Source organism: Amblyomma americanum, chromosome 1 (assembly GCF_052857255.1).
Source record: "Amblyomma americanum isolate KBUSLIRL-KWMA chromosome 1, ASM5285725v1, whole genome shotgun sequence".
In the NCBI taxonomy this organism is placed as follows: Eukaryota; Metazoa; Arthropoda; class Arachnida; order Ixodida; family Ixodidae; genus Amblyomma; species Amblyomma americanum.
In genome coordinates, this window is record NC_135497.1 from 222,240,043 (window position 1) to 222,267,074 (window position 27,032).

The 27,032-nt window shown below is 46.2% G+C and overlaps 1 protein-coding gene and 1 non-coding gene across 2 annotated transcripts in view; one reads left to right on the forward strand and one right to left on the reverse strand.

Moving 5' to 3' along the window:
* LOC144115817 (lysosomal alpha-mannosidase-like) overlaps positions 1 to 27,032 on the reverse strand; it is a 58,493-nt gene that overhangs the window by 21,004 nt on the left and 10,457 nt on the right. The window contains exons 6-12 of the mRNA XM_077650319.1: positions 26,963 to 27,030; positions 23,211 to 23,265; positions 22,696 to 22,735; positions 22,549 to 22,618; positions 20,925 to 21,047; positions 19,359 to 19,478; positions 2,162 to 2,288 (exon numbers count right to left, since the gene is read on the reverse strand). Of these exons, the coding sequence (XP_077506445.1) occupies positions 2,162 to 2,288; positions 19,359 to 19,478; positions 20,925 to 21,047; positions 22,549 to 22,618; positions 22,696 to 22,735; positions 23,211 to 23,265; positions 26,963 to 27,030 (603 nt within the window). The remainder of the gene's footprint in view (positions 1 to 2,161; positions 2,289 to 19,358; positions 19,479 to 20,924; positions 21,048 to 22,548; positions 22,619 to 22,695; positions 22,736 to 23,210; positions 23,266 to 26,962; positions 27,031 to 27,032) is intronic.
* On the forward strand, positions 17,368 to 17,439 carry TRNAE-CUC (transfer RNA glutamic acid (anticodon CUC)). The gene has a single exon. It is a non-coding gene; the product is annotated as a tRNA-Glu (tRNA).

Below are 27,032 nucleotides of genomic sequence, written 5' to 3' on the forward strand. Positions count from 1 at the left end.
AGGCAGTGTAGCTCTCGGCGTTTCGGTGCATATTCTAAAGGCCTCTTGGCAACCCTGTTCTGATCCTAGCCGATCTGACCTGAATTTTATTTTGCTGCCTTGGTCTTATTAACATTCAGACTGTGGACCGCAGGACGAGATTCACGCACACTGGGTCTAGTCATTACAGAGGCTTAGCATAGCGTTACCGCATACAGTTACCGCTACTAGGGGATGCTAGCTGCATACAAGCAACGCGTGCATGCGCAGTTCCTTGCCGGCTCAGCAGCGGTAGTGGGGTCGAAGTAAGTTAAACCACTTGACTATCTCTGCGCATGCGCGCAGTTCCCGTGCGCAGCCAGCGCCGGTCGCTATTGGCATTCTGAAAAGCTATGCCATATTTCTCAATTCGATGACGTCGTTTCGACTTCATCGTACAGCTCCAGTAAGCTAATTTCTTCCTAATGCTCTCCTGGTTTTTATTGGCGCCAGAGTCTTACTTTTCACCGAGAACGTAGAACATTCTCAGCTATTTCTCTCACAGTCCCCATGAAAATTTTCGTGGCACCTTTGTAATGTAGACGGACTTATGCGTGGATGAGCTTGGGCAATTCACACTCATGTGTCAAGAACCACGCCTGTCTTTCGATGATGCCTATAAAAAATGCGAGCATCCTCGTTGCCGGCCATTTTCTCGTAAATGTAAGTCTGCCACCTGAGAATGTTCGGGTATTTGTGGTTTGTTTCTGATGACATCTGATTTCCACTAAAACATTACAAAGAACGGTTTGATGGATTTACAAAAACAGTGAGAAAACACACAAGGAAATTACGGAGAAGCACACACACAGGTTACACCGGACACAGACTGAATTTATTGATGCCAAAGCAAAGAACTTTTATTTCGTTCAGTCAGCAGTTTCACTAAGGTACATTTTCCTTTGAAATATCATGGTCAGAAGAGATAACCTACGAACGTGAGATTTACGCTTATGTTTATGGGGTTTACCGTCCCAAAGCGACTCAGGCTATGAGGAACGCCGTAGTTAAGAGCTCCGGATAATTTCCATCGCCTGGGGTTATTTAACATGCACTGAAATCGCACAGTACGCGGGTCTCTATAATTTCACCTCCATCAGATTTATGACAGCATCACCAAACCGTATAAGAGCACCCCAGTGCGCTCACACGAAGTAACCACCACACAAAACCGAAGCAAACACGGGTTCCAAAAAGAAATAACTAATAATTTTGACAGAAATAACTGCGCGTATGCAAACTAGGCTTTCAGGTGCGCCGATTTCTTTATTTAAGGCTTGGGTGACGGTCTCATGATGACTCTGAAATTCGCACTCTATTTTTTGTGTCCCTAGACCTTCAGAGTAAAGTATCGTGATGTGAATGGTGGCTGGGAGGGGTGAATTTGTTTGCTTTGGTCTCAAAAATATTCAAGTGGCAGTACGGTGCGTCATCTTTACGTCTTTCTTCCTCTGCTGTATGTTTTCGCTCTGGTTTCTTCGAACTCTTGATGAGCGCTCCTCCTGTCCGAGAGATCAGCTGCTAAAGCCCCGCGCAAATTATTCACGGCATGCAGCTGTCGTGGTAGTCGCCGCGCCTGTTTTAGCGCTTTCGGTATGCATCCTTCTTAATGCAGGCCAAAATAACAAATTTGAAGGTTCTTAGGTGAGCAGACAAGAATCCTGCAGCTGGCACGAGACTGGTCGAATCTATGCAGGTAACATTGTCGTTATCCAGGCTTACATAATACTACATATTGACGCGGGTTGTTGTCATATACATGAGCGCCGCTCATTACCGTACTGGCATGCTGTCTTCGGACGGTGCAGCGTACAGTGGCTTCTTCGTGTCGTCAGTAATGGTAATATGTGTGATGATATGGCAAGACACAGCGCAGTATGATCTAGCCCGGCTGAACGCCACCGTACTCCTCCCCTAGCTTAATCAGAAGCCCCTGGCCGATTAGCCTAAGCTTCCCTGCACAGGTCTGTCAGCTTTGTGTGCTTTGGTTGGCTCGCAAAGTTACGGAGAAGATCCAAAACTATGTCTGGATGGATGCGTTAACCAAGCGGAAGCCGAGCCACTTTGCGTCGTGTCTTGGCGTTTCCTCGGCCCGACAGTGTCGGCCACATGCTCCGTTTAAAGGAAGGGTGGAGGAGCGCACCTGCTGTCTTGGACACGTGGTAGGCGACTGCACCCAGCGGCGGCATATCGACCTGGAACACCAGCTCGTTCGTGGCAATGCTCTTCTTGAGCGGAAGGTCCATAGCCGTGTTCGCCATGGGAACAACCTGAAGGAACGCAGTAGAATACAATCCACAGAAAGGAGGTTCGAATGAAGACATTAATATTTTATGGTAACCATAGTGTCAGGAAAAGTTTGTATGCGTGTAACGGAGCCTCTGTCAAGGGCAGTAGCAGCAAAATTGGCGGCAGAAACATCTTGAAGGTATTTGCTCGCGTAATGAACTAATAGTGTTTTTCTTTCTAGAGCAGAAAACTTTACTAACTCCATGCGCCAACTCAGGGGCGGGATTTTCCCAGGAAATACATTAAATTTCGAGGCCTTGTATACATTACGCGGCGTGATAAGTTCGCAAAATTCTGAAATCATCAAAACGTGCTTAATACGAGCTGCTGGGAGGTAAAGAACGCATCCACAAGCGCGGACTAGCAGTCATGTTTTTATTTCCACAGATATCGCTTTTCGTGCATCAAGACATTGACAAAAAAGAGAGTTTTAAGGTACAACCACAGTGAACGTATACCTTCGCAATACGTGACATGACCACCAGTCCCGCTTGTTTTACACGTAAACATTAGAGCCGGCAGAAAACAAAAACAGCAGCTCTTTTTCGCTCACAAACTTACCTGAAAACTCAGAATTTTTACGTTTGTTTCATTTTGCTTGTGGCTTTATCCCTGCATTTCAGCAGAACGGTCGTCATGTCAAAGACAGGACAGCTGCAATGTCTTCTAAGAAAAACGCGAAAAGGACGGGACAACGCAGAAAGAACACACATTGAAGGAACAGGCGCTGACAGGACAGCATTCACAGTCTTCGCAGTGCACGCCAATGTCCTCCAGGCACGTGCTTGAGATTATACCGATGTTTTTTAAGGGGATGCTGAGGAGGAACTGAAGTCGGTTTGTGCTAATATATTACCACATTCGAACGACAGAGTAAAAACTTTCTCTAAAAACACAATTTTTATAAGCTCGAAAGTGCAAAAACAAGACAAAATAAAGGCATGGACTCCAGTGACCAATCTCACAAGCAAAGTGCACTTATAGCAATGTTTTTTTTTCTTTTTGTGCTCGCGGATATCTAAGGCTGCCACAGCGCTATTCACTTCCAGTCTTCGATCACTGACTGGTGTTCATCACTGGATTCGACGAAATTTTTGTCTGGTCAGGCATAGAAGTGAATTTATTTTTGCAGCCGCTGACCAAGTCACACAATGATGAAAGACGTTCCGGAATTCGTACGGGTTCCTTGTTCACAATGAGGCGGACAAAGCAAGTAGGCGCATTTTAAGCGGAAATTTTGTGACGTAATGACTGGTAATAGATTAGCGGTATGCATCCTGCACTGGGGTTCATGGTCCCTGTTTACGATTGGATGAACGATGATTCAAGGAGAAGCTGCGTTGTCAGGTTCTGTTCTTTGACTAAAATTTCTTCCGTTCTTTGGCTAAAGCGCTAGTGCGTGCATGGGCGGAAAATTGGCAATGGGCGAGACGCCGTCGAAAAGGGCACTGGTAATGGAAAAGGCTCACGCAGAGAAACACCACATTGATAAGATTGAATGGGGCGGCATGCTATCGGCAGAAGAGTATCATATTAGACAAGGCTTCCTCAAGTGCTATCAGTAGCTGTTTAACAAACATGTGGTTGACATGAACGCTTTCAAAGAACAGTTTCTTATAGCTATGCCACGACTAGACGAAATTCCACTCACTGAACCAGATGTTGAAAAAGCAATCGATAGCCTAAATATGGTAAAGTCGCCAGGGCCAGACGGCTAAGGTTTCTATATAGGCTTAAAACATAGTGACTGGCTAGTTGGTTCTGCATACTGGAAAAATTGCAGCGCAGCAGTAACAAATACGAGAGGAGAAGGGCGCAAACACAGGCGCTGACTAACAACTGTGTTTTATTGCTCTGAGCCAGCCTATATAAGAACTAGGTACAAAACAACAAAACAGAAACCAACACATCACCCCCTCTGTGTGCCTTAGTGAAAAAGAAATGTCATTTCTGAACGCCAATGATAGGACGAAAGATTGGAGGAACGGGAGACAATTCCGATAATCGTGCCACGAATGCGTGAGGTGATGTGTTGGTTTCTGTTTTGTTGTTTTGTACCTAGTTCTTATATAGGCTGGCTCAGAGCAATAAAACACAGTTGTTAGTCAGCGCCTGTGTTTGCGTCCTTCTCGTCTCGTATTTGTTACTGCTGCGCTGCAATTTTTCCAGTCTATATAGGTTTTGAGAACGAAATAGCACCAGTATCGACTGCGCTGTTCCAAGCAGGCTTTGAAATGAATAGATTGCCGCTGTTTTACGGGTTATCTTACACAATTCTAATTTTAAGAAATGACCAGGAAGAGCTGGAGCAGGTCACAGAATACAGGCCAATTTCCTTGACTAATGTCGATTATAAAATAATAATGAAAGTGCTAGCAAGGAGACTGCAGTCAGTAATTCAGCATATTGTTGGACCACACCAAACGTGTGGTATAAAGGGGAGGTCACTTATGACTAACATACACACGGCAAGATGGGTGCTCGAGTGGTGTGATATAACTAACGAATCTGTGGCCATCCTCCAACTAGACCTCGAAAAAGCATTTGACCGAGTAGCCCACGAAATTTTGCTTTGATTTCTAGACAACGCGAATGTAGGTTCAGTAATCCGAGAGGGCGTGGCCATGGCGTACCGCCGCTGCACTACTAGATTAATTGTAAACAAGAGTTTGGGGGCCCCCATTAGGGCGCAAATTTCGGTACGCCAGGGCTGCCCCCTGAGCCTCATTTTGTTTGTCGTTTACACAGAGACACCACGACTGAACATTATTAAAAACGAGGCTGTTCAAGGTTTTAGGTTGAGGCAACTGAAGTCAGGTTGCTTGCGTACGCGCATGACTTAGCGGTCTTTGCTGTGAATCAGAAAAGCATACGCGAGGCTGTCGAGCGTGTTGACAGTTTCAGAAAAGCAACCGGAAGTAAAGTGAACTGTGCAAAGTGCCAAGGACTTCGGCATGGGGGTTGACCATCGATCCAGAACATTTTGCAAACTTGTTCTGGGTAACAACCTACGCAAAATACTTCCACTAAACTGCTACCGGGACAATGATGCATACTGGAATCACTAATTAAAAGACTAGCGCATAAAACTGGGACGGAGACAAAGAAGAAGACAGGACGAGCGCTTTCCGCATTGATAGCATACTGGAAAAAACAAGTGAACGAAGTACGGGAAAAAGCAGATAGATGGAATGGGGCTCATTTATCAATCTTTGCGAGAGCGACGGTGCGCAAGTTGCTGTTTTTAAGCAAGCTCTGCTTCGTCATGAAAGTGTTGCACTCTTCCCGGGCAAATGTGCAGAAGATACATCGAATTTTAGCTATTTTTTCTTGGTCATCGAGCTTGGAGCGGTGCAGACGGACTAATTTGTTCAGAAATATGAAAGACGGTGGCCTCGAGCTAGGACATCTATTTCTACACCAGCTTGTGAGCAGGTTTTTCTTCTTTCGAGATGTTCCTGATCCTTTCTTGAGAACTGTCTGTCAAGTAAGGTTAATGCGTGCTTTGCCTGATTTTGCTGTGGGAACAAAGAGTTTTCCGGGGAGAATTTTAGGTTACTTCAGAGAAGTTGCTCACAGCGTTAAATTTCTTGTAGTGCGTTTTTCGAAAGAACACTTAAGTGACCTTGAAGCAGAAAAAGTTGTACGGAGATCTGTGTGATGTTGTTTTTCCAGTGCCAATGTACAGAGCCTTGTACATATCGAAAGTACATATGGAAACTCCGCACAAATGAGGTGGTCGAGGTGGTTGAGATTATTCCATTTTTACTAGAGCCACAGTATGTAGCCTATTTCTAGTGGCCAAGGTGTGGTATGTGCTTGAGGCACTGTGCATGTCACGAACCAGCGTTCAAAGATTGCACTGAGTGTGCAAAGTTTAGTCAGGGGTCGATTTGGGAGAAGACAAGCCGCACAAATCTGTTTCTGTCTGCGGGCAGCGGTGGCCTGGGTTTGGTTCATTTGTTCATTAGACAACTTGTGCCAAGATTTATGTTCCTCCGAGACCAGAAAGACGCGTTCTTGCGAGCTTTAATGCTAGTATGGCTCGGTGATGCACTGTCAGACTTTGTTGTGTCACCCAGTCGTGTTAGACATGCGAGGATGAGGGGCTTCCTTTGGGAGATTGTTCGCGCATTTAAGTTGTTGAAAGTTCGCTTTTATCTGCAGTATTCTGCTGTTGTCATAACAAAATAGCTTAACAAAGTTCTCATTGACACTGTGTTGCCTGTACCTGTGTACCGTTCCATGTAATGTGAAGGCAAGGAAAAAAATGGACTGAAGAGCTTTTAAAAAATGCCGGTGCGGGCCTAGGTGACAACCTTTTTTCAGCTACACAGTGACATATTGCCAGTGAAGCCATGGCTTCGAGAAAAGGCAATATTTGTCCCATGGTCCACAAGCTGTTCAATCTGCAGAACCTCAGAGACACTTGATCACTTGTTCCTCGACTACACAAACTCTGTATCTCACTGGGACATCTTGCGACGAACAGTAATAAAGCCGCTTCCGATATCGTTTTGCGGCATACGATTTCTACCTGTCGAGAGCGGTGACGGTATCTCATACGACATGTTCATGCTTCTCAGCATACACAGTATGTGGAAAAATCGAATCGCATTCAGGCATGCAGATGAAGCTGTACTTCCCGTCAGAGATTACATTGCAGAGAGCGTCTCCTGTATAAGATATGTGCCTAAGAACCAAAACGAGCCACCAGAGTGGATTTCAGTAATGGACGACCTTGTACCGCTAAAACTCTTTTGATCGTCTGGCGTGAGCGAAGCAGATTTCCGCTCGCGCTTTTTACTTGTCAAGTGATGTGGACGCAGTACATATGTATCGGTGTTTTTGTTATGTTCAAGGAAGGTAATAAAAGAAAAATTGGACAAGACACCTAAGCTCCACCTTAAGGCTAATACGCCATAGCGTTGTAGGTAAGGCTTCGCATTCTGAGCAGTTTGACACCTTTGGACGCATTTTTCTTTTTTTTTTCAATTGTTACCATTGAATAATATATCAATTACACATTTAATTTTTAGTTAGCATCACCAAGCATTGGCTTTTCATTCTAAGCATTTTTACACCTTTGAACCCCCATTTTCCGAAATTTCATTACTTTAATTTATGAACTAATTACAATGGCTTCCTTAACTCGTGATCGCCTATCACGCATCACTCACTAGAACCGCAAATTACCATGATACGATTTGTTTACGACGCCCCCTATTATTTCCGACACCTGGTGCCGACTACATCTACGCCGATGTCTTTTCAACCGAACGAACTGTGTACGCTATCTCGTAAAAAGCGGTCGCATGATGAGGATTCTACTTCCGGCCACCGATTGTGACGGACGCGTGTAGGATGGGCTCCGTTTGAGCAGCGACAGCGGCCCGTGCCGGCCGTGGAAACAGGAATGCTGCAGCTGCAGATAACGAGCGTAAAAGATCTCCCGGTTGGTCGAAATTATTCCTGAGCCCTCCACTACGGCACCTCTTCTCTTCTTCTTTCACTCCCTCCTTTATCCCTTCCCTTAAGGCGCGGTTCAGGTGTCCAACGATATATGAGGCAGATACTGCGCCATTTCCTTTCCCCAAAAACCAATTTTGGCAGTCGGCGGCGATTCGAACGGCCCAACACTGATGCTCTGTATTTTATCAGGTCTGCAAACATCGACCAGCCTGGGAGTCACCGCCCCCTTGGTTGATCATCGCCTGCTGATCCTGGCTCTTCCATCGATGAAAACGATCCGGGCGCTTCCATCCTGATCCTGGCGCTTCAATCGCTGACAATTGTCGCATCTGGAAACCTTGGCTCCTCGGCTTGCCTATTTAAGAAGACCGCATTCCTGTGACGCTCTGCAGTCGGCGGCGATTCGAACGGCCCAACACTGATGCCCTGTATTTTATCACGTACTGGATGTTAATTACCTTTAGTTATCGTTTCTGTTGCCGCTGACTGCACTGTGCTTGTCTCGAACTATGTCAGATTTGGAAGACTGTACCGACTGCATTCCATGCCATGGAGTGCTACCGGACGATGGACGGTATCTGTGTTGTTTCGAGTGTAAACTTGGCTACCACGTAGGACAGTCATGTTCTGGTGTTAGTAGTAGTACCTACATGGGCATGGGACAAGCGAAAAAGGATTCATGGATTTGTAAAACGTGTCGAACTGGAAAGAAGCGCGCCCTTTCTCAGTCAGAAGCGGCTCCTGCAGGGAAAATATCTGAATCTGAACAGCTACTGCTGCATGAAATCCGAGAGATCAAAACTAGCCTAGCATCATTGCCAGTTTTGCACCAGAAAGTTGACTCGCTCTGGCTACTTCAGGCAGAATTCACGAAGCTGTCTAAGACTGTCGGAGAACTGGAAGAGTCAGTCACGTTTATGTCAAACCAATATGACTCGGCACTTGAGCAGGTTAAAGCTAGCACAGAACTTGCTGCAGCACACGAAGCGGAAATTGACGCATTAAAAGCGACGGTGCAAGCACAGGCAGATGAACTACAAGCTCTACGTGAATTTCAAAATGAAAACGAGCAATATAGCAGAAAATGTAATCTGGAGATTGACGGACTGCAACAAGAAGGAAGTGAGAACTTGAAGGAAAAACTGATTGACCTTGCGAATAAGCTTGAGCTGAACTTTTCGATCTCAGACATTGCAGCAGCCCATCGGCTGCCTAGCAAAAAAGAAACCCAAACCGTGCTTATCCGTTTCTCGACAGTATCAGCGAAAGAGGCGTGGTTCGATGCGCGTAAGAAACTGCGACAGTTATGTGTGACTGATTCAGACCTGAACCTTTTCTTCAACGACAATCTAACCAAGATGAATCGGGACCTGTTCTGGCGCACGCGCATGGCAGCGAAAGAAAAAGGATTCAAGTACTGCTGGGTGAAAGGCGGAAAAATCTACGCAAAAAAAAGGATTCAAATGCCTCTCTCGAGAATTCGTGTGATCCTGGAAGCTGATATTTAAAAAATTGCTTAAGCAGGATGGCAGCTACTTTCAGTGAATTATCTGATTTCACCTCTTTCAAGAAATCTTTTGGACGCACGTCACCACGTGATTTTACACTTGTGAACATAAACATTAGGAGTCTACGTAAATACGGGGATGAATTTAAAGCGCTAGCTGAATCTTTGCTTGATATTGTAGATGCTTTTGTGGTCACAGAAATCAATGTGTCAGAATATTTCCTACATACGTTCTCGGTAAATGGGTACAGGTGTTGCAGCATAACACGGACTAACCGTATAGGCGGCGGCATTGCTATATTCATCCATTCAAAATATGACACATCATCGGTAGACTTTGCGTTCAGGCATGCGGAATGCCTCGCCGTAAAGGCGCATTGCGTAAATTATGAACTGTTATTGTTAGCGGTATACCGGCCCCCAAGTAATAGCGCTACTCGTTTTGTGTTGGAACTGGAAGAAGCATTGAAGAGCTGGTCATCAGTGGATCAAGTTTGCCTGGCAGGGGATTTCAATATTAACGTCCTATGTCCAACAAATACCTTAGCATCCGATTATTTATCCGTTTTGGCATCTTATGGTTTCACGTCAACGGTGATTGCCCCGACAAGAGAGGAAATGTTGAATGGCCGTTTTGTGACATCTTGCTTAGATCATATTGCGGTTCGAGCACCTAATCATTCGCTCACTTCTTGTGTTATCACTCATAGATTATCTGACCACTATGCTGTCGCTTGCCGTGTATCCCTAAGTGTATCGTTCGTCGGCACGCAGTATTCAAGCGATAAGGTCAGAACCAGGTCAGAATTTCAGATTACGTTTGTGGATCAAAAGAAACTTGACAGTCTCATTGTGAATTTCACCTGGTCTTCGTTGATTGACGGTAGGCCCCCAGACCAAGTGTACGATAGTTTCTGTGAGCGTCTAGCACATTTTTAACGGTCCTGCACTATTCTCAGGAATAAAAAGTGCAGGAAAAGTTATGCATGGATTAATTCCGATATTATGCACGCCATATCTCACAGAGATTGGCTTTGGAAAAAACGTAAACGCACACCTAACAATAAAGACATCCAATAAGAATATAAGATTGCAAGAAATAAAGTAGTTGCTCTTCTCCGCGCTGAAAAACGTCGCTTTTTCTTACACAAATTTAATCAATCATCCAAAAGTGCTAGCAAAACCTGGTCGCTGATAAACCATCTCAGAGGGAAATCCGAGACTGCAAAATCTGTGATAGAACATTTTCCAGGAAACCCTGTCGAAACAGCTGACTTGTTCAATCATTTATTCAGTCAGGCTTCAACAGAGGCTTTATCTAAGCCTCGGCAATATGTGACGCTCGATGATTCTTTGGCAGCATCTGCATTTTTACCGCGGTTTTCGAAACCTGACCTTGCCCGGATCATTTTCAGTTTTCGAACGAATAAACCACCTGGAGTAGATGGCATATCTGTAATCTTGCTGAGAAGGAACTTTGAGGCGCTTTCAGATATTCTGCTTTTCATGCTAAATGGCTTCCTAGATACTGGAACTTTTCCACAAAATCTAAAAACTGCTTTAGTAAGACCACTGCATAAGGCAGGAAAGAAATCTATTATTGAGAACTATCGGCCCATATCTATTTTGCCCGCATTATCTCATGTTATAGAAAAATTTTTGCTTGAGATTATGACTTCTTTCATTCAAAAGTTTTCAGTTTTGTCTGACCGACAATTTGGTTTCGTGCAAGGCAGAGGTACAATTTCGCTCCTGGAAGAATTTGCAGATGATTTGTATTCTGCTTTTGAACACAATCTATATAGCTGTGCCTTGTTTCTAGACGTTTCCAAAGCCTTCGACTCAGTTTGCCATGACATATTACTTCGCAAATTATATCTTACTGGTTTTAGGGGCCCGTTCTATACTCTACTTCAAAACTATCTCACTGATAGGTCACAAATGGTTGTTGTAGGTACCAAATACTATAGCAGCAAATTATCAATTGGTACCGGTGTCCCTCAAGGGTCAATTTTATCGCCTCTTCTCTTTAACATATTTGTGAACGATTTCATTTCAGTAATCCCAAATGGTAAAGTGTACCAGTATGCGGACGATATAGTCCTTCTAACGAAACATATTAACTACAAAAAGGCAATTGAAAATCTGCAGCAATCGGTGCATGAAGCTATGGTTTGGCTTTTTAAAAACTCTCACCGTCAATCAAAAAAAAGACAAAAATTGTATGCTTCAAAAATTCCTTGAAGATTGGAACCACGGTCATTCCAGTATACCTTCATACCCAAGACTGCCTATCCTGTAAGTGTACGCCTGTCGAAAATACAAACTCAGTTAAGTATCTCGGTATTCATTTCGATAGTGACTTGTCATGGCATAATCATGGTGCGCATGTTTGCTCCAAACTAAGATCTGTCGCATGTTTACTCTTTAACATTAAACGTTTGGTGCCGTTTCAGACTACAAAAATGATAGTACATTCCCTTGCATACAGCCCGTTAAGGTATGGTATAACGGTTTTCGCTTTCTGCTCCCAGCGTTGGCAGGACAGATTTGATAATCTCTTAAAAAATGCATTAAAAAGTGTGGCGTATAATCGCATGACACCATCAAACAAAGAAATTTTTCATGTTCTCGGTTTCCAGTCCTTTCAATCTTTATTCATTTCTACGGTTGTGCTGCGTCATTTCTGGACGGATGAATTCAAGCATCCGCACGTCTCCCCGCGACTGCTGCGCAAAGAAACGCGCTTCGTGGTACCACGCGTATCTACGAGATACGGAGCAGCAAGACGCTGCGTGTATGTCCCCAGGATATTTAATAATTTGTCAGACGATTATTTTTCTGTGGACTCTCGGTCTCAATTGAGGAGTTTGGTACGCATGTTGTAATGCATATGTATGCTTTTATTTTCCTTTTGCTTGTCGCAGTTTGTAGTCATCATGCTTTTGTTTCGATGCCTGGAGACTTGATCTATGCTTATCACTCTGATTTTCTTTTCTTTGTTGGTTTTAAATATGTACATATATACTGTAACCACATCGCTTAGCTGACGATGCCGGGCCACGGCACACAAGCCATCATTGGCTTAGATGGGCTTGTTTTTTCTCTACTGATTTTTGGGTGCTTAATAAAGTATATTATTATTATTATTATTATTATTATTATTATTATTATTATTATTATTATTATTATTATTATTATTATTATTATTATTATTATTATTATTATTATTATTATTATTATTATTATTAGAAAACGAGTACCAAGTTCTTTTGCCAACTTTGCCTACCGGACCAGGTTAATCACTTATGGGCGGTGACCCTGAGCACTTCTCAGCCAACCAAGCGGCAGCTCGCCGTGAAAAGGGGGACGGTGGGTGATCATCGACCCCGAGGAGCAGGATGTCAAACTGCGGCTGCATTGAATGCTCCCCGGCGTTGATGACGAAGACATAAGAACGGCATTGCAGCTTTCGGAGAGATCACCGCAGGGATCCGTGAGCGGTGGTGAGTTGAAGGCATGACGTAAAAAGCCTCTACTACAAGGACTCTTTCACTGAAGATGAAGCCAGGTGTTACAGTCGAAGACATTCCTCATCAGCTAAGAGTTGAGGGAGAGCTGGCACTTGTGGTTGTGCCTGGTAGGCCTATGCAATGCCTGCGCTGTCGCGGCACTGGGCACGTGCGGCGAGAATGTAAAAATCGTCGCTGTACGAAATGCAAACGTTTCGGCCGTGGTGACGCTGATTTCGTTCGCACCTACGCATCGGCAACGGGAGCAGCGCTCGACGACGAAAAGGCGGAGCTGCAAATGGATGTCGGTGAAGCTGAGGAGGCGGCTAAGGAAGCAGAAGGAGCGAATAAGGCAGCAGCAGCCACGGTTGCCTCACCGTCTTCGGCGGAGGACACCGGGACGTTCAGTGACAAAGGGGAGGAGCCTGAACTTCCAGGATCTATGGCAACCAAAATGGCAGAGGACGGCGGATCTCCAGGCGCTTCAAATACCGAGGTGCCCCAACCTGTGTGTGGGGAGGGCATGGATGAGAGCGACAACGGCTTGGCGACCATTAGTGCGCCCGTCAAGTGTCCTCATGATCTGACTCGCAACGAAGAGTCCAACGAGACTACAACCAGTGGAGCGGAGCCTCCAGGGAAAGCTACTCAGGCCCGGAGGCCTGCTTACAAGCCGCGCCCGAACGTTTCAGCTGACAGGCGAGTCGCCACAAGTTCACCTTTGCGGCAAGGCCACGACGCTCGACCTGATGGCCCGGGCGTTAAATAAAGCGTCTAGCAATACGCTGGACGTGAAAGCTAAGCGTCATGCTCTCGGTCTCTTCACTTTCTGTCGAAATGGCTTCTGTACTTTGCCTGAAAATAGCCACACATAATGTAAGGGGATTGGCGGGGAAAAGAAAATAGAGCCAAGTATATCGACTTATAAGTGACTACGACATTGATCTGTATTCGGTACAAGAAACTAAAGTAGACGGGGAGGAAGAGACCGGGAGCATGGTGCAGAGTTTCACTTCTAGGTGTTACTCGATACTTTCAACGTGGGCTGGGTGTGTGCTCTTCTTTAAAAAGCTACCAGGCCTGGTTGTTCAGGCTTACGCGACATGTTCTTATGGACGATTTATTATGCTTGTTTAAGCTTACTTGGATGCGGAGTGTAGAATAATCTGCCTTTCCGCACGTAACAAGGTCGAGGAGAGGGCAGCAATTTTTGAAATCATCGAACAGTACTGTACTGTCGACAATCAATTGATCGTCATAGGTGATTTCAACTGTGTCTTGGCTGCACGTGACGAAACAAGCGATAGCATACCCAGACAGGAGCACCGAAAGATTGTCCGCGCTAGTAAATAAATATAATATTGAATATGTGGATGACTGTTTAGAAGGCGAGCGAAATGTGCAATTTACGCACTTTCAGCGGTCAAGTCACGCAGGTATGGATCATATTTATATGGCGATAGACCTGCTTCCAAGATGTAACAATTACAAGGTTGTACCTGTGTCGTTATCGGACCACTGTTTGGTGCAGTGTAGTCCAGGCACAGGAAAACGAGACAATGCATTTAGTTGGTTTAGTTTGGTTTATGGGAGTTTAACGTCCCAAAGCGACTCAGGTTATGAGGGACGCCGTAGTGAAGGACTCCGGGAATTTCGACCACCTGGGGTTCTTTAACGTGCACTGACATCGCACAGTACACGGGGCTCTAGGATTTCGCCTCCATCGAAATTCAACCATCGAAATTCGAATTAACTGGAACTTGTGGAAATTTAATGATAAGTTGTTAAAGTGCGAACGTTTTGTTGAAAACATAAAAGAGAAAAATTCGCAAAGTAGTGCCTAATTAAAGAGAAAAGATATGGAAGCAATGGGAGCTATGTAAGCAGCAAATTATAATGAAAGCAATTGAAAAGGCTTGCTGCATGAAAAAAATAGGAGAAAAATTAAGGAAAAGAATTTAAGAGAACTGCTGCGGAAACTAATCTAGCAGGAGAGTAACGCTCCTGGTCTGTGGATTGATGACGTAAAGAAAAACAGAAGATAGAAGTTATGGAAGAAGAGCGTTATCGCGGTGCGCTGATGCGTACGAGAGCCGAAGAGGCGGTTTTGGGCGACGCACCAACAAAACAAGCATTGGGCATGAAAAAACCCCGGCCTGAGTGCAATCGGGTTGATTAGATTGAATGGGGAGAAGTCATAGCAGATGACGAAACGCATATAAAGCAAACTTTTGGTGAATACTATCAGTCGCTTTTCGCAAAACATGACGTAGGCATTGACACACTCAAAGACAAGTTTGTAGAAGCAATGCCAAAAATAGGTGATGAACAGAAACAGATATTAGAGGAACCCACTACCGAGTCTGAAGTGCGAAAAGCAATAAAGACTAAACTCTCGTATGTCGCCTGGACCAGACGGTTTAAGTGCGACTTTCTCTAAAGCCTTTAAGCAAGAGATTTCTCCTTTGCTAACTGCACACTTTAATGACGCACATCAATTAAAAGCACTACATCCTTCTTTTGGCTTATCTCACACTGTCCTAATTCCGAAAACGGAAGACAGCGAAAAGTTAAAGCAGGTTACAGCCTACAGGCCGATTTCACTCACGAACGTCGACTACAAACTATTTATGAAGGTGCTAGCAAGGCGGTTACAAAGGGTAATGAATGTGATAGTAAGTGCTCATCAGACGTGTGGCATCAAAGGCCGTTCTATTATGCCTAATGTTTATAAAGCAAGATATGTTCTTGAGTGTTGCAATATTACAGACAGTCGTGTTGATATTCTTCAGTTAGACCTGGAAAAGGCTTTTCATTGCGTGGCACATGAACTTTTGTTTTTAATTTTGGATCAAGTGAATGTTGGATTAGTCATCAGGGAGGGAGTGGCCATGGCGTACCGCAACTGCACAGCTAGACTAATAATAAATAAGAGTTCGTGGCTCCCTGTGTTTGAGCATAATACAGATTGACGGGATTCATGGTTTTAGGTTACAAGGACAAAAATTAAGTTGCTGGGCTATGAGGACGACGTAGCCACTTTCGCAGTTGATGAGAGCATATCAAAAGCCATCGATTGTTTTCGGCAATTTAGCCAATCGACAGGAAGTCGAGTAAACTGGGCGAAATGTGTTTGCTTGTGGTATGGTGAATGGCCAACGACTCCAGTTAACTTTGCGAATGTCTCCTGGGTGACGACTTCAATAAAGTACATCGGGCTTCCACTGGAGTGTTATCGAGACAGATACCGTATTGGAAAAGCCAGTTGGAAGACACACGTGCAAAAACTGACAGGTGGAGAGGGACTCAGTTATCGACTTTCGCGAGGGCTACAGTGTGCAACTTATTCTTCATCAGCAAGCTGTGCTACGTGATGCAGGTACTGCACTGTTCACGAACCAACGTGCAGAAACTGCAGCACATTTTTTCATTGTTTGTCTGGGCCTCGAGGTGGGAACGATGCAGAGGCACAAATTTGTTTAGAAGTGTGAAAGATGGAGGCCTAGGCCTGGGCCATCTGTTCTTGCGCCAAGTCATGAGAAGGTTTTATTTTTTCGTGCCGTGAGTGATCCCTTCTGGCAAGTAAGGCTGGGCCATGCGTTACCAGAATCGATTGCGGGAACAGGTAACATTCAAGGTCGGATTTATGGATACAGCAGAGAAGTGGTAATGAGTGTTATATTTTTAGCTGCTCGTTTGTCGCAGCAGTACCTCTCCACTGTAAAAAGAAAACACTCTATCGGGATTTACGTGATGTTGTTCTGCCTGAACCATTGTACAGGGCCATGTACCGTGGAGGCCAGGGCGGTAATGTGTTGAAGCGGGTGAAGAAAAGTCAGGTACCACCGGCAGCTAAATCTTTCTTTTTTAAGTTACACATAGAAACACTGGCCGTGAAAGCATTTATAGAGAAAAGGGGAATGTTTCTGCCTTGGGGCTGAGATTGTTCGATTTGCAAGAATCCAGAGACAATCAATCATGTATTCTTGCACTGCTGGGAAGGCGTCTGCTTCTGGCATGTCTTGCAAACAACGCTCAAGAAAGACTTTCCTCTAGACACGTATAGAATCCGGTATCTGCCTCTACAAAACGAAGAGGGCGTACCTTATGGCACAATATTGCTTTTGGGTCTCCATGCTATTTGGCGCTCGCGTATGGCTGGATACTACTGCAAACCGGATGTGAGGCCTGCCCGAATTTACTTTCGTGAGAGTGTGCACTGGTTTATTGAAATACAAAGAACGGCCGATCAAGTTCCTGAATGGCTCCCGAGGGTAGATCCCTTGGTGTTCCTGAGGGACCTTTAACATGACGAAGCCAGCAGCAGCGGCTGGTTGAGTGTCAGATTCCCTCCTGATAGGGATATCATGTAAATTTGTTTGTGTACTCTGTCGAAGCCTGGCAATAAAAAAAGCGGTCGCATGGTGTAATGGTTAGCACTGTGGACTCTGATTCCAGCGATCCCAGTTCAAATCTCGGTGAGACCTGCGCTTTTTTCCTTTTTTTCTTTTCACCACTTAAACTGCCTTGGACGTTTCTTGTGCACCCGCTTGAACCGCTTCTCCTCGTTCCGGTGTGGTCTAGTGGCTAGGACACCTGGCTCTCACCCAGGAGGCCCGGATTCAATTCCCGGCGTCGGAAGGTGCGGTCTCATGGTGCAATGGTTAGCACTCTGGACTCTGAACCCAGCGATCCGATTCGAAATCTCGGTGAGACTTACGCTTCATTTTGGTACTTTTGTTTCCCTTTTACGACGCATAATGCCTAGAACGCCCTCTTGCTCCTCGTCGTCGTGTTCCGGCGTGGTCTAGTGGCTAGGATTCGACTTCCGGCCACCGAGCGTGACGGACGTGCGATGACGGGCTCCGTTGGAGCAGCAACAGCGGTCATGTCTGGCCGCGGAAACAGGGCTTTTGCCTCGGATGAAGAGTATCAGGTGATTCTGCCTACCCTTCCTACAGGACGTGTTGTGTTGAACACAGTTTTTTTGCACGCTGACGTGCGGGCCCGTCCTTATCGGGTCGAAGATTTCAGGGATGCGCTGGCTCAGCTGATGCTGCTCCCCGAGGTTATCGCCTTGGGGGCGTATCGCATGAGCCATGTATGGGCTGTTACTTTCGCGAGTGCTGAGGCGGTGACGAAAATTCTTTCTGCCGGCGAACTGAAGGTCAAGGACCGCCGCTGTCTCGTCATCGACCCGGCAAACCAGGACGTCCGCGTCAAGCTGCACTGGCTGCTGCACAACGTGCCCGACGAAGACGTGAGGGTAGCCTTTGCTCCGTACGGCAAGGTGAGCGAAGTCACCAAGGAGCGGTGGCGCGTCCAGGGTGTCGCCAGCAAGGGGTCGACGACAGGCTTGGTTTCATTGAAAATGAACCCTGGCGTGAAGCTGGAAGACCTCCCTCACGAAGTCAGGGATGTCAGGAATGTCAGGCTGTCTCCAAGCAGGTGTTGAAAGATCTTGCACTTCGGCGTCTGATAACCGGAACGCGGAACCTTTGTCGAAGGCTCTAATCTCTCTCAATTTTCAACCCCAGCGTAACTAAAGATGACAACACTCGGTTCGTGGACCCGATGGAATGCTCGACCACACGGGGACGCCATTGTCGTCGCTGCCTCTGCCATTCTTTCCGCGAACGCGTCTTTGCAGTCACATTTCTTTGGTTTTCTGGAAATCCTGGTCGGGGAGTTCGCGTCTTTATTCATTTGGACTGGAAGGCACGCCAGACATAACAGCGCTTAAACGTTGTGGGAGGAATGTGCAGCATCACAGCAGACATTTGTCGTGACATTTTAAAAGATACCAGCTTTTGCAAGAACGTTGCATGGTTTTTCATGCGTTTCTTAAAAGTAATCGCCAGCTGTTACGAACGGCCAAGTTCATAGGTGCACTGTGAAGAGAGAAAATTGTTTTGCTCAGTATATTTTACGTGTGTTTCCATCGGTCGGTGCCCCAGCCAGTACTCCACCCGAAGTAACTCCATCACACACTTATTTGCGTTTTTTAAAATCGCATCGGCATTGAAATGACGTTTCATTTTTACACATCACGCCGTGGGATGTACTTGGATTTGACCATGAAAGGTGGCTTCATGGGTGCACTGGGAAATTAAAAACTGTTTTGAAAACAATTGTTTACACCCTGCTATCCCCCCCCCCTTTTTTTTCGGCGACAGCAGCGCCAATACATCCTGCTTACGTCACAGATCGATGTTGATGTGTATGTGCGAAGGGTAATGGAGTCATGCAAACAAGAGCTAGAGAATTTACAGCGTTTTTTTCTATGAGGCATGCATGGATAGCTAACATGAATGTGTGGCCCACTTTGGGTTCTGATTTGGCATTTATTTGCGCTGAAGTGCGCAAAACAGCGGCGCACATGCAATCAAGAGCAGATGCGCTTCATGCTTCACACGCTTTATGACACGCTCGATCGTATTTCGAGGGTGGGAGTTTAACCTGCAGGCCTTTTCCCTGCCTCTCGCAGCTGGGAGTATGACTTACACGGCTCACAAAGCACAATTCAAGCTGGTTCTTAGAGGTTTTCGGCGCTCACGTACCTGCGTTTCCAGGGTCTCGTGCTGGCGCGTCTCGACCTTGTAGCCCTCTTTGGAGGAGACTGGAAGCCGAACGTAGTGCTTCACCCTCTGCCCTAGCGGATTGTAGGCGACGACCAGAAACTGAAAGAATAAACGCAGCAACAATTGCCAGGCGTGGTCGGTATTATTACAGTCGACTTTTGTCAGCGTCTTTCGTACACGTGCGCCTATAGCATGATTCGTCGATGCACAGCCACAAATCAGTCTCCTGTAAAAGCACGCTAGCGGCATGGTACACGCCGATTAAAGCGACATCTGGCCATAGCGGTTGGCCTCCAAGGCAATATTTCTGCTTCAATGCAGCAACGTAGGCCTAGATCTGCGAGTCATATAGCCACTATCGCCTCGCATTTGGTAGGTGCAGCCTAATTTAACTGCCTTTGTCGCGCAGTGCGCCGTTCGAGCACTCTACGCAAGAATAATTGCGGCTGTGAAGCCATAAACAGTGACAGGTATAACCTGAGAAAGACGAATTAAATGTTTGCTGTAATCGTTATACTCATTGCATCGCACCAAGACGGGGACCGACACAGGGGGAGGACGGACACAGTGCTGTATAGCTCATAAAACAAAGCTCAATGTATACTATAAACATTACTCTCGAGTAGTTTTGCGGGGCTAGTTGGTTTCGCATCGTTGTATACTATATAGCGCTACAGCGCACCAAGACGCTGCGTTCGTATTCCTTCTCGGTCTATCCGCGTTTTGGTGCACTGCAAGCACTGTCAGCAACGAATTAAACGCGAACAAGAGAACTGAAGTGCCAACAAAAAAGCACAAGCATATTAGCTCCTGGAGATAAAATACGAGTGAAATTGACCTCCACCAGTATTGAGGTTCCCCCGTCTAAGAGCTTCTCAATTCGTCTTTTATTCAGTTGCGTTGTTTGCGTTACATTTGTTGCTAATAGTATAATAAAGGAGTGTGACCAACTAGCCCAGCTAAGTATAGTTTTGAAGTATTTTCCGTTACGTCTGATTCAGCTTCTGGTCTCAATGCTCCTAACACTCCGCATGTGGATGTGTAAGACTAAACACCCATCATATTTCCGCTTTGTGCTCAGCTCTTCAAAAACTAAAATTTAGTGCACTAAGTTGAACAACGCTTCGAGAAAGACAACCACAAAACTCTCCTCCGATGGATTTTCCCTTGTTCGTTCGCTATGAAATAGATTGGTCTCTTTGCTGAGGCATGATATTCGCTGAATGACGACTGTCGTCACGGTGAATGGAATGTATTAAAAAAGCTCTCCTCCGAGCTCCGCCTAATTGCAAACAAATAACGGTCCCCTTCCAGTTGTAATCATCTAGCGTCGGCGGTTGACTACAGAGTGTGCCATTAAAAGTTATCCACATCCTGTTAAGTTTCAGTTTGTTTTACTGGCAGTAGCCCTTTCCAAGAAAGCATGACCCGTAATGTCATATGGAACGGCATGTCTAAACAATCACTCAACAGATCCCCTAGTGTTGTGTGGAATTTCGGATGATCGCATAGCGCTGTAGGTGCATCGAGGATCAGAATGCATACCTGGCTCTCGTTCTCGGTGACATAGCAGACGGTCTCGTTCATCCGGTGGCAGAACTGTAGTGGCTCCTCGTAGCTGTCTGGGTTGCGCCACAGCAGGCTCACGATCCCGTCGCTGATCACCTTCTGCGAGAGTCGGCCGGAACTTGTGCACCGAACGCCTCTTACTCAGACGAGAGGCACCTTAGCACACCACGGTCGTACCACTGTTATCATTCTGTTTGCACCCTGCCTGACAGCTTGGTGGCACCCAAGTAGTGTGAGCTACGGCTTGCGCCCACGAATCAGCGGCCATGTCACACGTAAAAATGGTTCACTTCGGCATTCATGTTGCCAGCACACACGATGGCAAATACGGCAGAAGTACGCTAATGAATGACACGCCGTTGTGCATTAACGTTGTTGACATGCACTGACAACTGGGGTAGCCTGATATACGCACGCTAGCTGTGGCCCCCAATACTCGAGTGCCAGCGAACTGTGAGGAAGAGCTCGCGCAGTTTCCCGCGGGCGTGTGTGGGCCACTCATCATTTGAATGGTCTACTCAACTTTTAAATTTATCGAGGACTGCAGCCAATGCTAGTCACACCGCTCCTCCGTAAACGCTTAGGGTCGCCGCTTTCTTGATATTTTTGATTTGCAGAGGGATTTCGCTTGAGTTTTACATATTCTGCAACGATACCGGTGAGACAAGCACGATTAAAATCTTTGTAATTGATGAAAATCAAACACACCGCAGCGCTTGCTTTGCGTCCTTCTTACATCTTGCAGTCGTTTTCGTTCTGTTTACTCTTCCGGATGCGAAAGCTGAGTCATCACGTACAGCGTGCACAACTCGAGTGCATCAACCTAGTTTGCGCAACTTTTTCTGTTGTTGTTGCTGTTAATGAGTCTATGACGTCTCGCACGAGAGACCCTTACTATCCGAGGGGTCACGCTCGTTGGCGTATACAGTGTTCTTGGTTCCAACGAACGCTAGACAAAAAAAAAACTTTTTTTAATGCTGCAGAAACTAATGTGCCTGTGCTTGAACTACCTCTTTGGCATGGCATTAAAAACAAATTTTCTGTAAACAAAATAGTGCAGCCGATTTAGCTTACTTGGCCAAATACGAAGTATGTGCGCTAGCACGGCGCGTTTAATTTCGATTTCGGTTCGAGGATAGGGTTTCAAGGACAGGCTTCAAGCAAAGACGGCCGAGATCTGTGATTGGGGGCCGTAGCTGTAGCGCACTATAGAATTTTGTGACCGCTTAACGCGTCCTCAGAGGGCATTGCGATATTGGTGTGTTCTGGATCTATTGCGCGCGGATGTGAGTTGACTAAGAACACGACATACAATGCACAGCGCGAGAGTGTTGCAGTTTAACACGAGGCGTGTTAGGCTGCGGCGATAGCGTGTAGTGCTCTCGTGCAGTGGCCAGCGATGCTGATCGGTTCGCGCAGCAGCGGGTTCGAATCCCAGTCGCGGCGCAGGCGCGGCCGAGTCTGTTTTATGTCTGTAGGTTTATAGCTGCCTTCAGACAAACAGACAATGGGTTTTTTCGAGATTGAAAACCATAGTGCTAGCGCACTGAAAAGGAAATCTTGTGCCGGCAGGGAAAAGGGGCTTTCACAACGTTCTCACCTCGCACTGGAAGATGCTGTCCCCTATGAGCCGGGAATAACCTCTGGCTGCCTTTTCTGAGCAAGTCCCACTGCGCAAAAGGGGGCGTTTGTCAGATCACAAATATTCCAAATGCTCGAACTGTGCACCGCAAACGTAACTACTCACGTGATTGCATCGTGGTGCTGCAGCGTGGCGACGGCCCTTTCTGCATAGAACAAGTGTGTGAAAGAAAGAGGTAAGAGATCACGTTAAATACGGCCGAAGTCAACCAACAAGTGACCGTGAGACAAGCTTGTCGCATTGCGGTTTTCCTAAGCATGTTTAGTCAAAACTAGTAACATATGTACGTTAGTGTGTTTCGGGAGGTTTGGGGGAATTGATTTTCATTACGTATTCCATGGGGCGTATGCTCAGCAATACCGTCTTAAAGTAGCATATCTAATCTTATGTTGCTTGAGCTATGCCTAGACGGGGTTCGAATTGTAAGGATTCAAAGCCACCCCTTTGTCCTGAAGTTTGCCACAGCGTCCTTTTGACCCCGTCCTTTTTTTCTCTCTCTAATATCCCCGACTATGACTTCATCGATGCCATAGTACGTTTATAGCAACGTGTAGCTTTAGCACTAGGAATAAATTATTCGCCTCTAAATAAGCAAAGGCGCTGTTATGCCTTTAACTTACTGAATTTGTGTATGGACGCTCGAAGTCCAGCTGTGACAGCAATCTGCTTGCACGCCTATTGAAAAGAGAAGTATACTATCAGAAATGCATTGTAGTCGTAATATTGCTTTTCATGTAGTACATGTGCGACCAGAATAATACGGAGCGCCCTTCAGCGTTTAAGCATTTCTCACGCGTTACTTAGAAAAAAAAATATGGCGGTTCTTTGTGTTTACACGCCAGCGCATCAGCGACTTGTGCTATTAGGTACCTCCGGATTTTCTCTTGGTAAGACCTGATAGGAGTCTGATTGTCGAAGTATGCTCCATATTATTTTGGCGTGATTATACATGTACTCTCAGGCAATGCAAATCAGGTAAAAAGTTACATAGCTTGAAATAGATTCACTTGCTATTCACGCGTAAATGATCTCCTGCTGCTCCTTATACAGGGTTTTTCACTGAAGGCTTTTAGTAATTCTTAAAATTTTCAGTTAGAAGAGCGCACTCTTCAGCACAGCATTGTCAGGTGTAGTGTGCATTAGAATGCGGCTAAGACGTGATAGCTATCAGGCTGCATAGTCAATATATCAATAGTTAACTTGTTAACTATTACAGCTAGGCCCATCGTTTATCGAGGGGCTTGTAGCCCACCCTAAGCAATATCCACATCAGTATTTTTTTATTTTTGAAAATGCCATTCCCGTCGTCTCTGCAACACAAGTAATTCTGGTGGTGCACACGGGCGAAAGTGAAACCCCGCGGCCAGAGAGACCGCTACTAAGAGCACCAGAGTGTACATTTAAGCTCAAAAATCTGGACCTCACCTCAACCTCAAAAAGAATTTGCCGACGTCACTCAACCTCAACCTCCTCAGTAGAGGTTGAGGTCTCCTTTGACGCCCTCACCTCACTTTTCCTGAGGCCACTGCTGACCCCACTCAACCTCACCTCAACCTCAAATTGTGAGGTTGAGGTCGGCTGCTCGACCTCAGAAAACAAACGAAAAACAAAACAAAAAGCGAATAAGAAGTTTTCATTTAAAAACAATTCTGAGAGTCTTGTGAGACAGGAAAGCCAAAATGATGATGGAAGCAGTGTACAGACAGTACTGATGCAAACACGATAGGAAAAGCTTATAATCTGGGATGAACCCTCAGACAGTATATGGCCTGCGAGCAGGGGTGTCCCATACGTGGTTACCACCAGTACGTCGCTGAGTACTTTATATGTGTCAATAGTTGGCAACCTGCTTCATTTATACTTGTTCGTATTGAAACCTCTCGCTCATTTACGCACGAACCGGCAATTGACAAACACAGCCCTTCCCCACCATATACCATAAATTGGGAGCAGGGGGTGGGGGGAGGTATTCAGGATACTCCTTTCAGGCTTGAGAATAGTTACCGAATATAAAGAAACTGGTCGTCGATGTACTTTCTAATGCGATGGTTATGCCGACGCATATCAGTATATTTCGGTTTTCTAGCCCTATCCGGCATAGCGAGAATGCTCTTTTGAGTCCTCTGTATGTTGCCTTCGAAAGCACTTAACAAGCTGCGACTGTAGTACACCAGCAGAGACACGTTGTATTAACGCGACACCGTTAAGGGCCCCGTGACGCAGAAAAGCCGGTGTCGTCGGCGGCGTTGGCCGTGAGCAAAAATCCCACAAGCATTAATAAATAAAACAGAGTAGTAAATTGGTCGAGTTAGGGAATCGAACCAGGGCCTCCGAAGTGCGAGACGAGCTCGCTAGCTACACCGTCACGCCAGCTCTTTTTTTTCTTTATTGCCTGGCTTTGGCCCATAACATTTAACCAAAAAAACACTCAACAAAAAACACACAAAACGCTATGCACATACGAGACTGTCGTAGTCAGCCTGCATGAGTCTGGCCTCGTCATATTAAATTTCTCGTAGCATACATAGCGCCTCTAGTCTCGAGAACCACTCGGGAGGCTCCGCAGCGGATTTCTGGATGGTAAGAAAGCAGTCCATTTTTTCCCGGAAATAAAGTCGGGCAGGTCACGCGTCTTTATCACAATAATAGCCTGTATGCAAAGTGAGGCTGCGGCGATTGCTGCCGGAATTTGTTGTGTCCACAGGAGAGCTCTCGGGTGGAATTTTTGGTTAGTACAAAGAGTTTGTAGCAAGTGTTAGGTTTCTGCACGTTTTTCCAGCGATTATTTGTACAAAACTAAAAGAAAAAAGTTGTACCATGATCTTTGTGATATTTTTTTTTCCCAGAGCCCATGTACAGGGCCTTGTACAGTGGTGGCCAGGTAGGTGATGTTTGAAAAAGAGTGAAGAAAATGCAGATGCCACCGTCGCGCCAGCTCTAAAGTTCGGAATAAACAAAGGCGCGTCTAGTGAATACGGTGTTCTCATATAAGGGTGCTTTCCTTAACTTATGGCGCGGTTTGGGTGTCCATCGAGATATGTGAGACAGGCGTCATTTCCTTTCCCTAAAACCAATTTTATTTTCATTTTCCTTGCCTTACGGCGTGGTTTGGGTGAAAATAATAATAATAATAATTGGTTTTTGGGGGGGAAAGGAAATGGCGCAGTATCTGTCTCATATATCGTTGGACACCTGAACCGCGCCGTATGGGAAGGGATAAGGGAGGGAGTGAAAGAAGAAAGGAAGAAGGAGGTGCCGTAGTGGAGGGCTCCGGAATAATTTCGACCACCTGGGGATCTTTAACGTGCACTGACATCGCACAGCACACGGGCGCCTTAGCGTTTTTCCTCCATAAAAACGCAGCCGCCGCGCCCGGGTTGAAAAAAATTGAAAATTGGTTTTTTGGGGAAAGGAAATGACGCACTATCTGTCTCACATATCAGCCGACACCTGAACCGCGCCGTAAAGGCCGATTCACACGACGGATCGTTCGCCCGCGGCCCGCGCATCACGTGTTCGTGCGCCACCAAATTGTGAGGCACGCTGTCGGCCCGTGGACTGGACAACCAAGGAAGTTCAAGTGCCTCTCCCCTCGCGGGAATTAGCCGCGGCCCGCGAAGATGCGCGCGCTACCTCTGGCAACCAGCGCTCTTCCTAATATTTCGGCTGCCGCATTTCGCTGACCTGCCGCGGTGGCTCAGTGGTTAGGGCGCTCGACTACTGATCCTGACTTCCCGGGTTTGAACCCGACCGCGGCGGCTGCGTGTTTATGGAGGAAAAACGCTAAGGCGCCCGTGTGCTGTGCGATGTCAGTGCACGTTAAAGATCCCCAGGTGGTTGAAATTATTTCGGAGCCCTCAACTACGGCACCTCATTCTTCCTTTCTTCTTTCACTCCCTCCCTTATCCCTTCCCTTACGGCGCGGTTCAGGTGTCCAACGATATATGCGACAGATACTGCGCCATTTCCTTTCCCCAAAAAGCAATTATTATTATTTCGCTGAGTGACGTTGAATAAATAATTGGGTTTGGGGGAAAGGAAATGGCGCAGTATCTGTCTCATATATCGTTGGACACCTGAACCGCGCCGTAAGGGAAGGGATAAAGAAGGGAGTGAAAGAAGAAAGGAAGAAGAGGTGCCGTAGTGGAGGGCTCCGGAATCATTTCGGCCACCTGGGTATCTTTACCGTGCACTGACATCACACATCACACTGGCGCCTTCGCGTTTTTCCTCCATAAAAACGCAGCCGCCGCGGTCGGGTTCGAACCCGGGAACTCCGGATCAGTAGTCGAGCGCCCTAACCACTGAGCCACCGCGGCGGAGTGACTTTGAGCTGGCGCGCTGTTTTGACAAGCTACACTGCGTTCGCTACCATGACAAAGTGATCAACGGGGCTAGAAAGACGGCCCAGGCCATTGAGGAATTGGACAAAGGGCCGCACT